This window comes from Coloeus monedula, assembly GCF_965178545.1.
Source record: "Coloeus monedula genome assembly, chromosome: 7".
NCBI classification, from domain to species: domain Eukaryota; kingdom Metazoa; phylum Chordata; class Aves; order Passeriformes; family Corvidae; genus Coloeus; species Coloeus monedula.
The window spans coordinates 3,159,034-3,173,318 of record NC_138787.1 but is presented as its reverse complement, the minus strand read 5'-3'; the positions used below and the strand labels follow the sequence as shown (position 1 = coordinate 3,173,318).

General features: G+C 39.5%; 1 protein-coding gene across 1 annotated transcript in view; it reads left to right on the top strand.

Moving 5' to 3' along the window:
• Window positions 1-14,285, top strand: part of SPAG16 (sperm associated antigen 16) — a gene marked incomplete at both ends in the record, with an annotated part of 363,061 nt that overhangs the window by 178,739 nt on the left and 170,037 nt on the right. The window contains one exon of the mRNA XM_082285233.1: window positions 12,672-12,857. Coding sequence (XP_082141359.1) covers window positions 12,672-12,857 — 186 coding nt within the window. The remainder of the gene's footprint in view (window positions 1-12,671; window positions 12,858-14,285) is intronic.

Here is a 14,285-nt window from a genome sequence, read left to right as displayed (position 1 = left end):
AAAGTATGTTTTCATTTCAGAGAGCTCTGCTAACTATTGGTGAGTATCTATTTCAAGAAAAAAGTGTGTGTATCTCATTTTAATTTTCTTTAGAGAGCTCAGTTCTGCAACGTGCTTTTGGAAATATGGACTGATAACAACTGTAACTTTGCTACAGATTGAGATCCTGATTCGTTATCCAGAAGTTGCCTTTTTTTCTGCAATTCCTGCCATGCTGAGGAGAATTTCCTCACACCGGCTGGGGTTCCCAGATGTCCAAACTTTTGGAGATTTTCTTTGTTGCCAAATCCTCAGGTGTCTGCTTTACCCCATCTTCTGGCTCTGAGGTGGTTGCAGTGACAGCCCACGTGCCGTCTAGAAGGTTTGCCTTCAGAAACATTTCATAATTAGGCCAGTAATTATGTTCTCCATTAGTGTTCTCTAAGGATGTTACCTCTGCTTGAAAAAAGTAGTTTCCCCTGTCAATAGAGAGATCAAAAAATGTTCCTATTGCATGGAACCTTAAGAGTCTATCATTATATTGATTTTAGAAAGCAAACAGTGTGCAGTTCCATAGTGTGGTTTCTGAATAGGCTTCTCTTTTCAGCCAGAATGACCAGGCTTTGATGAAAAACTACCTTCGGCTTGTATTTCTTAGTTGGTGGAAATACTGACCACTCTGAGTTAGTGATTCACTAATAATATCTCCATTACAATAATTCAGCAAGCAGCTGGAGAGAGAAGTGCTGAGGACAGTTGGAGAGAGGAGAGGGAGGAAGCGGCTGGCAGGAGCTACAGTCCTCCTATTGAGCAATTCAAATGTGTATCTGAAATAACTACAGGAAGAAAATCCATTGTAATAAAATGCTGCCCTTTGCTGAAAGCACTCCATAGGTGCTTTCACAGGTGGCTTTACACACGTACTGAACTTCAACACCCATGGTTGAAAACCTGTTGATAAACTAATGCCATTTCTACTGATTAATTTGCAGCCCCTCCATCACAGGTACAAAACATCTCTTTAAAGGCTCTTTAAAAAATGCCTCAATCTTCATACCCACAATGTGTGACCTTGGATACAGTAGAAATCCTAATGGGGATAAAAAGTTAGCTAGTCTTTGTGTAGTATTATTTAATTTATTATTTAATTACCTTATCTCCATGATTTATCATTTATATGTTATGCTTGCCTATAAGGTAAGGTTTTCAAACATACTGAATTCTTAGTTTACATAGAAATTATGTTATTTTTCTTAAGTGATGATCTTGTGCGCTACATTCTCCCATTATCTGAATTTTAGACCTGAAAACAGACATATTTAATTTTGGGAGCTTTAAACTAATCTGGTATCAGCTTGAAAAAACACTGTGATGATCAATTTCACAAAACAGGTGTCAAGTTTAATCTTTTTCTTTCTGACAAAAGTTTATTTAGTTATTCAGAATCACTATTTTGATGTAATTGTTTTGACTTAGAAATTGCAAGGAAACTTTCTGATCAGCTGCGTGGGTAATTAGATTTGGTGTTTATTTGAAAGAATGAAAAATTTCTCTATGATTAACCACTTCGATAGAGAAAGGGTGGAGGAATAGGCAGTTGAAACCTCTTTATAGAGTATCAATAAAATGGGATATTTTTAAACCTATTAGTCCAGCTTCAGTGAAGCCTTGAGTTTGTTCTCTGAAAGTATTGCAGAAATTTGTCTGCTCTACAAGGAGTTCTTGGTTTCTCTTCCTGCACATCTCCCTCATTTTCAGTTCCTGCAGCTCTTGCTGCCTGGGAGTCACCAGAAGCAGTTCAGTTTTGCTGATCATTTATTTAGGCTGTTGAGAAAAAACTGTTGTTTACTGTAGTGGGTTCAGATTTTGAATAGTTTAGGTTTTCTTCTGGCTTCATCAGCATTTTATGCTGGGGAGCTGGAGTTGCAGAGGGAGCTGCCATCTCTCCAGGGCTGGGGAGTCTCAGTTCACTGCTCTGATCCTGAACGTGTTGCTCTCACTCTGTTCAGAATCGTTATACACGTCAAAACATCTCTCTTAATAGAATCTCTTGTGTTATGTTTCTCTGAGTGCAATTATAATCTTGATGCCTTTAACATCCTTGGTTCATTATTGCTTTCTTCTGTGCAATAAAGGCAATTGTATTTTCCCTCAAGTCTGCTGCAAGGGTTCTAGTGGAGTGGCTGAGGCGATATCTGGGTTTGTTATATTGTTAAAATGAGCCTTTCCTAAAGTGCAGCTGTTAAAATAACAAACATTAGTGTTAGAGTTGACTAGAGAATGGCAATTCAATTGAGGCAATATCTAAGATATTTGAATTGGAAATAACCCCCAAATATTTAGAGTGTTTACAAGATTTTGTCTGGAGCACAAACTCCAGGTATGAATCACAGTCATTTATTGTGTTTCTTTGTTTCCCCTCAAGCTGTGTGGCTGCAGTAATCTGGGGAATTCCAGGTACAAAACAGTTGCCATGCACAGGTAGCAGGAGAAGTTGTCCTGCTGGGAATGAGGATCAGGACTTGTTTGCTGAGGGACATGGATGTGGAACCAAGTTCTTAGTTTGTGGTAGTTACTTCCTTTGCATCTAAGTAGTGTGTATATGAAAGAAATGGGGAGCAGAGGGAGAAGGCTGCCGTGTTGTGTTTGTGTCCATGGTTTAGATCACCTCTGAGAGTTGTTGGGTTTGAAGAGTTTTCTGGTGTCCCACAGCTCTTGGGCAGTCAATGTTTAGGCTGCATGGCCTCGTGGATTAAAGTTCAGTTTTCATGCAAAGCCTTTCAGAGAAGGGGTGGCAATTTATATTTACTTTGCTATTCTGCTTTCTTTTGTACCAGCCCAGGATTCTGCTCATATTCAGCATTTCCATTCCTCCTCCCCTCTTGAAGTTAGATTGTGATTGATCACTGTCTCCATTAACTCACTCCCCGCCCCCCCAGGGCATGGCTCAGTGAGTCCATCACTTGCTCCAAGTACAAACACGGGGCTCATGCAATATCCTGTGTGTTTTCTTGGCCTTCACTGTCAGGATCATTACACAGTGTGATTAAATATCCTTCCAGGGGCCTGGGAATGCTCAAATCCCAGTGCAGAACTTCCCAGGCTGCGAAATCTCCGTGCACTCACTGGACTCTCTCTGCATATGAATATGCAGCTTAAAAATGATGCTTTGTACAAACATGCAAATGGGATTAAAGACTGTGGTCTTTTACTGGCTATTGATTGTGATTAGACATCACTGGACCACCGTTGGGGGATGATAATGGATTTAAAACGACTGAGCCACAACTTTGCCTTTCAGAGGAACTGAGACACAGGATTATTGCTGTTAATATAGGTCATAAATCTTTTCTGTACATGGAATTATGTATCTGAACTCCTTCCAAACTACATTTTTCCCTACTTCAACAGCCCTTCATTAAAATTTGAGGATTTGGAGTCATTCCAATGGAGGAAAAATGACCCAGCTGGATGGGGTGGGTGTTGAGATGAAGTATCACACTGTAATGGCACACTGTTTAATGTATGTCAGGGATATTGATTGGTACTATGCATGATTTTATGTGGGCTAAATACATTATTTTAAAAATTTAGCAGTGTATAGAAAGGCTTTAACTTACACTGGGTCGCTTGAGAATAGGTGCTGGAATGGTACAGAATAGATCTCATTTCTGGAAAATGTGGTAGTTTTGCAATGTTTACTCATTATATTTGATTTCAGGTAAAATAGTTATTTCTCATGAGGTTAATGGAGGAAAATTTACTTGGCAGTAGGCTACAGGAAGGTGGCACAAGTGGACCCAGGAACACTGTTTGCCTTCAGCATAAGAAGCCTTCATAATTGTTGGAGATACCACTGGCCAGGCTCCCACGAGCTCCCTGCTCCAAGCTGGAGGCCAGGATGCTCCTACCCCTTGCTAAACAGGTGTCTGATTTTGCTGTGGGGTGCTAGATATGCACTGGCAGGAAGCTTTTAGAAAAGGCATCATTTTTTTTTAATGCAAAATAATTGTTAAAAGGTAATTCATTGCTGTCTAATTTTTGCCTAGAGCCCTGCATTCTGTAGTGCCTGCTGTCTTGCTGACACATACTTTGCTACATCTAATCTCCAAGTATTGTAACTAGTTTGTCTTTTCATTTTTATTCCTTACCTGGTACGTTTCCCAAGCCTTCTAAAAGCCAATTTTACAAATACTAAAAACTGCCTTCTACCAGGAGCCTAAATCATTTTAGATTCTCATTTAACCACCTCTAATTACATGATACTGGGTGGCAGCTAACCCATTTTTTGTACATTAAAGAGTCTAGCCCGCAGTGAATAGGACCACACTCAATATTTTTTGGGGGGTACCAAGCTCAGCTACTGGATTTGAATGGGGCATGCCTGAGTGGGGTCTGTGTGGTTTGTAACATGCATTGGAGCAATCTGGAAAATAACAAGAAATGATTCTAACAAAATGACTAAAAATCATTATAATGATCCTGTATGTAGAACTAAAGGCTGTGTTTTTGTGGGCCAAAACCTTGGAAAAAAAAAGGAGTACTTGAGCACAGGAAGATGTGCAGGTAAGAGCAGTGGTAAGGGCCTCAGGTGAAACAGGATTTCTCTGTGGGTTTGTGTGATCAGACACGGCAGCTTCTGGTAGCAGCACTCAGTTCAGAAAGGGAAGATGATTTAAAGTATGGAGGACTTGCTAAGTTGAAACGTGTTAATAAATGGCTTGAATTTGTTACCTTGGAGTTCATATATACCACACCAGGACTCTTTCTGGTTAGGAGCATGTTGTATTTAAATGTTTGCACATGTGAAACTGTCACCATTGAAGTGGGAAGTAGCCTCAAGGAGGTTTTCATCGAGAAGGTGAACTTCATTAAAACAAAAGTTTACTACTTTTGTGGTGCCCAGTCCTTGTGTCTGTCTATCCAGGAGCAGTTTGGTGCCAAAAGCTTGCTTTCCTGTTTGCCCTTGTTGTCACAGCCAGCTGCCAGCCAGGCAGCACAAGGGGAAACGCTTCTCCTGGCACAGGTCAATGTATGAGCAGGAAACATCACAGAAAGATCTCACAATTAGGTAATGTGGAGTGAAAAATCACCTCAAGTTTTGCACTTGGCATAGTACACGTTGACAGGATTCTGAAGATTTCCAGCCAACAGCCTTATGGCAAAGGATTTTGCAGGATGGTTGCATTTTTCCTCTCTGACAAAAAGCCATGTGCCATCCACCATCTGCTGGTTACCGCCTTGCTTCCTGCCTTTGGAACTGCTTCCTTGGCTTGTAGAATGTCAGTTTATAATTGATTTTGCATTTTTGAAATTTAATTTATTTTTCTCCTTACCTTTGATGATAAATGAGAAAAGGTATTTTTATATTTCTACTGCTGAGTATTCTGGCATCACCTTCTGTATAAATGAACATTTCATGTCTATTATTAAAGTGAGTAAAATTGGGCTTAAGATTATTCTGAGGGATGAAACATATTACAATTACTACATAAAATGGGTCTTAGACATGTAGTCCACCAGGATAGTTAAAGCAACACCCAAAATGAACCACAGATCCAAAAAAACCCCTAGAGGTTCCTAATAAGAAGTGTCATTGTAAATAATTAATGAGGCTCAGAACTGCAGCAACAAAAAAGTGAACCATATCTCAAGTCTGTTTCAAGGTTACAAAATCTTAGAAACAAAACCTTTGCTGCTGAGTGTTTTGTTCAAACACAAACTAAGAACATAAGGGTGGCTCCCCGTGCCAGATTTTTCTGGACCAACATCCTGTTCCCAGCAGTGAGTACCAGCAGATGCCTCAGAATGGCTAAGAATAGGAAAGGCATTTGTGAGGTTTGGTCTTAGTACCCCGCTGGACTCTACTTCTTACTTCAAAGTATCTTGAGCTAGATGCTGTTTCCATGTAATCTTTGGTGTATTCCTCTTCCAAATCTTTGTCCCATCTTCCTTTGGACCCGCAGAGAGTTGGATCCACATCATCCTTTATAAAGGAACTGTGCAAGCATCCTGCCTGGTGAGGCAGAAAATCACCTGTTTTCTTTTCAATCATTTTAATGGGGACTTTTTAAATAGTAAATTGACTCCAACATTTTTAAAATTCATCCCAATTTTCACCTTCTCTGGTGAGAGGAAAATGAGGAGCAGTGACAACATAGGAGAACAAAGAAGAGTTGCAATGACTGCAGAGCTGAACTGATGTTTGGCATTTCCATCCCTTACATTGTTCTCAGTACCAACTGGAAAATGGAGTGTTTAAATACAGCTCTCATAATCAAAGGTGGGACTCCATTAGTAGATGTCTACTTTCCTAAGTGGAGTTGTCTGGATCCCTGCTTTTAACCTTGTTTCCAAGTAAATGAAGTTTACAAGGTTGTATTTCTCCCAGCCCCCTTGCACATGTTCCTTCAGCTCTCTTCCACTGCCTTTGGTAACTTTTAACTTGCAGGGTAAATCTGGCAAAAATTGGAAGACAGAAGTCTAACAGATCAGTCAATTCTTGATGTATTTATTTTATCAACAGCTAAGATGATGAAAGAAGTAGGCAAAAGATGCTTCCATAGGTATTTGGTGTTCATTAGTTCTGTTCTTCATGGAATAACTTTTCTTCCTAGGCATTTTCTTTCTTTATCTTTCCTCTTTGACCTAGCATAAAATGTCAGCAAAATTCAAGTAAACTTCAGCAGGATTTGCAGTTCTTCCCTTGTACTTTACTGTGCCTACTGTCAGCCTGTGCTGATATTGCAAATAACATAGAGGCTTTTAGAATTTTGCTTTAGAATAGTTGCATGAATAGAGGTAAATAAAAGAGAAATCATTTTTCCAATTAACTGATTGGAATATTGATTTTAAAATGATTTTCAGTTGTCATGGTGAAAGAGCTTATCCCTGTAATGTTTTGGACCATATGTTTAAAATTTGCTGTTACGTTGCTGATGCTTGTGTTGTTTAAGCTCCAGTCAGAAGCTGCCTCTTGCTGCAACTCTTTTAGGATAAAAAACTTGGACACAGGTTGTGTTTGGCTTGGTTTTGCTCTGAGAACTGTTGTTGGCCAGCACTGTGTGTAAGGCTTTGCTCACCACCTTTTGGTTTGGGCTGGAGTTGTTTGAGGGAAGGAGCTGTGTCTCAGTTTGTGTGCAGAACAGTGACTGTGTCCACAGCCCTATAGAAATAATATATATAAAAAATGCATATAATACATAATATATACAATAATATATATTTTATATAATTTGTGTATTTATATGTGTGTGTGTGTGTGTTGATCTCATCAACACATATAAATATCTCAAAGGCGGGTGTCAGAGGATGCTGCTGGACACTTCAGCAGTGCCCAGCGACAGGACAAAGAGCAATGGCCATCAACAAAAACACAAATTCCCCCTCAACATGAGGAAGAACTTCATTCCATGGAGGGTGGTGGAGCCCAGGACAGGAGACATCTCCATACCTGGAGATGGTGTGGAGTCTCCCTCTCTGGGGCTTATCACAGAGCTATGATACAGATGGATTTATCATTTATTTTGCTTAATTCAATATGACAATCCTTGTAAATGTTGAAGGATGGGATGCATGGTCCTGCTTGGCAGCTGATGTTGTAGAGCAGAAGAGCTTTTCTACCTCAGTGTCCACAGGGTCTTCAGAGGGAACCTGAGCAATCAATCCCCTGGAGCAGCTTGAGATTCAGATCTAAGTCTACTGTCCAGAAATATTTGAACCAGGAGCAGTATTTGAAGCTGCTTGGGCTGTTAGCGTTAGGAGTGACACATTTACAGGGAAGCACTCTCAGTGTAGCTGTTGCCTTCACTTGACTGGCACTCCACAAAGGCAGTCAGACTGCTGAAATGCTGTGAAGTGACTCTGTGCCAAAGGCTCATGTTGTTGCTGAATATGAGTCTTAACTATTAATGTGTCTACACCTTGGGAAATGTTAATGGAGAGGTGTCTTGTAGTGAGAACCGTGAAGCTGGAAGGAGCAGGAATGTGTAATGAAAGGAAATGTGTGTGTGTGTGTGTTTAGAATATGAGGGAGGAAAGGTTTAAGGCTTGAGAAGTTAATGTTCCATCCCTTTTTGTGGAAGGTGGAATTAATGTTTCCAAAGTTTTTCCACTCTAAGTGTTCCTGGAAGAGCAGGTTTACAGTATCAATTAGGAATACCAGAAATCAGCTGAAAGATAGAACTTTATGTGCATTTAATGTTTAAAAAATGGTCTATCCATAGAGGGAGAACAGGGGTTACAGGTACCATGGGCTCTCCATTGCCGAGAACTTTGGAAAGATTCTTCTGTAAGAATACTTTAATCAATGCAGGCATGTTTCATCCCATGTAGTCCTTTGGTCTGCTAGAAAGTTTAAACAGAAATCACCCCAAACCAAACCAAACAAGACCATACAAACCCAACTTACAGGGATCCACAGAGCACCATGCACAAAGGTGCTGCTTCTTCACAAAAGCACCATATTTCTAGAAGTTGGCGAAGTTATTTGCATTTATGTGAATGTGTTTGAAGTGACAGAACAAGATAGGATTTACCTTTTTCTTGTCTCCTAATACCTTGCCTAGTTCTTTGATGTGTTTGTTAAAAAACAATTAAGGTGTTTTATTCTCCTCTGAGTTAGATATATGCACACTGCACAAGATTTGTTGGAGCTTTCCCTGTTAGTGATCAGTCTTGAATTCAAATGGAGTTTATGTATATAGCTGCTGAGAATTAAGGTGGAGGTTCCAATGTCAAATTTCATATATTTTTAATATCATAATCAGCATGCATTTTGTTTGAAAATCAGTCATATGATAGAGGACTGTGTGGGTACCATACACGGTTAAACTGACAGCCATAATCATTAAAAGCAGTTGCTTTTTCTGATATATTTGTTTCTTCCCCCCACATGCTCTTATAAGGAAAAATAGCATGGTAAAAAGAATGTTGCAGCTGTGGGTACCAAAACATTACCTCAGAATTTGGTGTGTTTCTTTTTATCTCCCAGGACTGAAAAATGCTGCAAATCAGAGAAAGTGTGTCATTATTGATCAGCTATTAAGTAGATAGGGCTTTTTCTTAACAGCAGCATTTTGATTTGGATGTCTGACTTGGCTTGACAGAGCACTTTCCTGTTCATTATGTGTGTGTCTGGTCTGAATCCTCGTGTGTGCCGAGAGTTTCCTGAGCACAGAGTGCAGCCCCTGTGCTGAAGCAGCGCTGACAGCCAGCATTCCCACCAGCACCACTTGTGCTTCCCAGAAATGCTGGTGTTAAGTTCCTACATGGATAATTGCAGATCCCCTTCCTTTAATGACCTGATGCTTTTTTATTCACAGGGAGTTATGAGGAAACTTGTTTTGCAGGGGGCTGGGGCATGGGTCCCTCTGTTCCTGAGTATTTTTGCCCTTACTTCTGCTGTCATTCTCTCCCTCAAAACTGTTTCCTGGTGCACTTTTGTTTCCAATCTCCACTATTTTTTCTCCTTTGATCTGTAAGGAGTGCTAAACCTCACTTGTAACTTCTTCCCCTGCTGCAGATTGCCAAATTGAATCCATTTGAACTACCTTCCTGCTCATATCTGTTTTCTGAAAGATTTTCATCACTGCCTGGATGGTGCATTCTTGACATTCAGCCCAAGGAACCAGTTCTTCATGTAGCATTTTGGGGATTATATATTAAAAAATGCATAAGCCATAAATCTCTTTTTGTGATTTCACAACAGTGGCAGTGAATGTTTCCCTCTGAATCAATTGCAGATTTCATCAGTCCCACTTTATACCTGACTCTGAATGTATTTTAAGCTCTTATTTCATAAATGTATAAGGGCTGTGATAATTTGTCATTTCTCTAATTTTATCTATCTTCAGAAGTGAGATCTGGCTTATTAAAAGTGCAAGTGCTTCATTAACAGAAGCACATTTATTCCTGACAGCTCAACAAAATTAGGGTCTCCTCCAAACCCCTACTCAGACTTCAAGCCTTTATGCTCTGGTATATGTGACAAAAGCTTCAGAATTATACCTGTGCAATGTTACAAAAAAATGTTGAGAGATTAATCTCTCAGAGCTTTGTCTTAGGCATGGGGGTGTAACTGCCTTAATGAATATTATAATGATATTTTCACAAAAAATAGCAACCTAAACCACAAGTGTTAAAACCGTCAAAAACTTGGGTAGGTGATCTTTCATAGTGGCAAGCTCCCCCTTAAGATCTATCAGGTAAATGATGCACATATTTCAAGCTGTCGTAGTAGCTCCTTTTACCAAGCAATTTGGTGGACATCTATTGGAAAAGGAGGAAAGGGAGAATATAAAATAAAAGGGTTGACACCACAGGTCTCAGACCTTTTTTTTTAATAAACTGCAGCAGTGAATTAAATATCTCTGAGTGTACTCTTACTTGAAGTTTTACAATAGTGCTTAGGATCAACCCTTGAGCTGTTTTCAGACCCCACAATTTTATATCCAGAGATTTGGAAGAAGGATTTCCACTGCCTGTGATAGGACCTTTGCCCTTATTCAAATAAAAGAGGTTATTGGGTCCCAAAGGCAAGGTCATCTTATTGATGTTGCTCAGATAATGGCAGAAATTGGTCTGAAAACCTACAGCTTAACTATTTTTGACCTGTATTTTTGTGTATTATCCCCAAATATTTTTCCTGGGGTTTTGTTGGTTTTTTTGTTGTTGTTTGTGTGTGTGTGTGTGTGTGTGTGTTTTGTTTTGGTTTGGTTTTGTTTAGTATGAAAACAATTGAAACAAATTTTTGCTTAGAAAATGAAAACCTCCCTTATTCCTAGGAGGGCTGCATCAACTTTTTCAATATTTTAAAAGAGTTTAGGATGAAGGCATTCTAGATGGATTCATCTAATTTTCATAGCTTGACAGGAATTATATTAGGAAGCCAAATTACAGGATACATGGATACATTTATGGCAGTGAAGCCCTGGGAGCTGTGAGCATGGCTTTGGAAATTAAGCCTCAGAAATCGGTTGGGAATTCTCTGAAGGGCTTATTGAACATTTGATCAAGTGAGATTCATGAATTTCCTACACTTGGATTTTCAGCAAATTCTTCTTGAGGTCATTTGATAAAAACTCCCAAGGAAGCAGAACTGTCCTGAATAAAAAAAGGATAGGAATCAAATGCCACTTTCAGCATGGAGAAATTAATTTCTGAGTCTCACAGGGATCTGTGCTGGGACCTGAGTTATTAAGATGATCTTGGAAACTGGGGAAGGGGATGAGGTGGATGAGTTTGCTAATTAGCCAAGGCAGTGAAAAGGAGCATGTGAAGGAGGACAGGAAGAGATTCCAGTCTCAACAATTGACTTGATGGTGAAGCAGCAGCTGAAAATCTGTGCAGGTGAACACAAAGTAAACCACATGGGAAGAAATGGTCCTGAGATAAGAACTGATAATAGGTACGAATGTGTCTAATTATCAGTACTGAGGAAGGAAATCTTGCAGCTACTGTGGCCAGTTTGCTGAAAATTTCTCTACAGTAGTGCCAAAGATGGTAATTAAATTGAAAGAACAGAGAATAAACCAGGAAACAGTGCCATTGCATACCTTCCTTGGGTACCTGTTCCTTCCCTTTCAGCTGAAAGGCTGCTGAGAGAGATGGGAAATGTGCTCCAAGGGCTGGAATCACCTCTGCACAAGGAATGAGTCGGGGTCTTCGTCCTGGCAGTGGAACAGGACAGGGCCCTGTCCCACCACGGCTGGTGGCACACTTAGACATGGTGTAGGTGTGCTCAGTGTTTGCTTTTAATCACAGTAGTAGAATTAGAAGCATGAAATGAAATGAAGTAAGGTATTTAAGACCCCAGAAGAGCTTTTCACACAAGGCATAATTAAATTTTGGAATTCATTGACATAAGAGATTGCGAGTGCCAAAGGTTTGCATATGTTCAAAAATCAATTACTCACAGGGGAAAAAAAATCCATGGATTCTTCTTGAGCACAAAGAAATCCTGAGCCACAGGCTAGGTCTGGGAGGGTTTAATAAGAGAATCACTCCACATGCTTTTTCTTATTATTTTATTAAGAATCCCCTACTAGTTACATAAAATGTTACAGATGGACTCTTAGTCTGAAGCCATATGTCCATGCTTAAAGGAAACAGAATTATACTAGTTTATGTCTGAGATTTGGCAAAAAAAATCTGAGCTGAACTCTGTATTTTTCATTTATGTAATGTATCAATGACCCCAAGAGATGGTGAATGTGTTGAAGTATTTATACAGAGTTAGAAAAAACAAAATTAGGATGCTTTTTAAAAATTAATTATATGTTGAAAATGGTATGAATTTGGGAAATGAGAAAATACTCTTCCCTTAATCTATCTTGTTGTATTTTGAAAGCAGTCCTCTGGGCTTACGTTATTTTATTGATGAGCTCATAATAGGCTACAAAAAGTAGGAATTTATTTGAAAGCTGTATTTACTTTCCTCTGGGGGATAGGTACTTCCTATCTCCTTTTCTTTTGATAGAGTATTAATACATGGACACTTCATCTATAATGTGTCGGAAAACTGTGCGCAGTAAAAATACAAATGTTTCCAAAGGTTGCTTTTGTTCATGTGTATTTTAAGGTAAAATCAACAACTGCAACTTAACCTGTCTTTCTAAGCAGAGTTAAATTATTTTGCCTGAAAATTCCTCACCTCTCTCCTGGCTCAAACCTGTTTCTTATTCCTCGAGCAGTGGCACCCAGCTGGTGACATCGAGCGGTGACACCACGGTGCGGATCTGGGACCTGTCCAGGCGCGGCTGCATCCTGACGCTGCGGGGCCATTCCCGCGCGGTGCGGGCCTGCTTCTGGCACTCCTGCGGGGACTTCGTGGCCTCTGCCTCCATGGATGGCACCAGCAAGATCTGGGATGTTAACAGGTATGGAGGCTCTGTGTTCACTAATTGATACCTTCATTAATAACCAGGGTTGTGCTTTAGCTCCCTGTCGATTCGTGGAGTTCACTCGGAGAACACAGGGAAATTAAAGGCAGTGCTGGAAAAAACAGCCTCTGATGGGATTACTAGATAAAGGCTTTACTAAACAGGGAGCTGGGAAGGACTTCAATTAACACAGTGCCAAAATGGAAGTATTTGCTTTCACTTGGCATCCGTTATTCTTCATTGCTGGTTTTTTTTAAGGCAAGAGCTTTGTGGAACTTCAATGTGTAATTTGAATAAGTAACTGAATAAGACTTTCAGTAAGTTTTCTATATACTGTTTCAAGCTCCTAAGTACACAACCCAGTTTAAGGTTAGCCAAGTGGAAATTTATTTTAGTCATTTTCTGTGTTTCAGCAAGGTGATTCCTGATTAATAAATCATCGTATACCTTCTTTATTATCCAGGCAAGTGCATTTTATGAAGGTGCTTTTAGAATATCAGTGAATTTGTGCTTACTGACTAATTAGTTCCTTAACTCTCTCCAGTTGTCTTCAGTTTTGATTAACTTAACACCTTAAAGAAATGGGATGGATTTCTCTCTTTTCAAACTATCTCCTCTAGACTCCTGAATTACTGTACTGTACTAGGTCTGATTTTTAACAGCTGGATGTCATCCGTCTGCAGAGTCCTATAGGCGTTTTCCCTGGTTCTTTATTATCCAGTCCTAATGGATTTTTCCATTTCCTATCGGTCTTTTTCTTCCCTTGCATTTGAATGAGATGAAATACTCCTTCAAGATTGTTGGCCACTGCAGGAGAAGAAGCTTCACTCAAAAAGCAAGGGAAAATTTCGTCTTTTGTTCCTTTTTCCTAAATCCCTCCCGGCCTGCTGCAATTGCAGTGAGCCCTTAGTGGAGACTTTTCAAACTGTAATTCATCCAGATTTCACTGAGAGTTAATTAAAACTCTGTCTGTATCGGATTTCCAGTCTTGCTTTCAAACCATGAATTGAGGAAGCACTAAATGATATTAAAAATATTGTTTTCAAAATGGGATAACTAACCTATCCTTTCATGAATTATTCCAAATTATTTTGGCGAAAAAAAAAAAACTAGTTAAGGTTTGACAAAGTTCAAGCCAGCAGAGTGGTGGGTTTTAGAACAGAAATTGTCAGCCAGTTCTGAGAACAGATGATGCTTCCACCATCGCAGTAATAAGCATTAATGGTCAGTGTTTTCCTTAGAAACATGAACAGCAGAAATCTAACGTATTGTTGCCTCTTTTCTTAACCTGTTGTAGATTTCTAATGCTTTGATCATCTTTTATGGCATATTCATGACCTTTAAGAAATAATACTAAGAATAGCTTTAATTTGATGTCAGAATGGGTTTGAATTTGCATAGACAAAGGTTTGTTTAGACATTTGA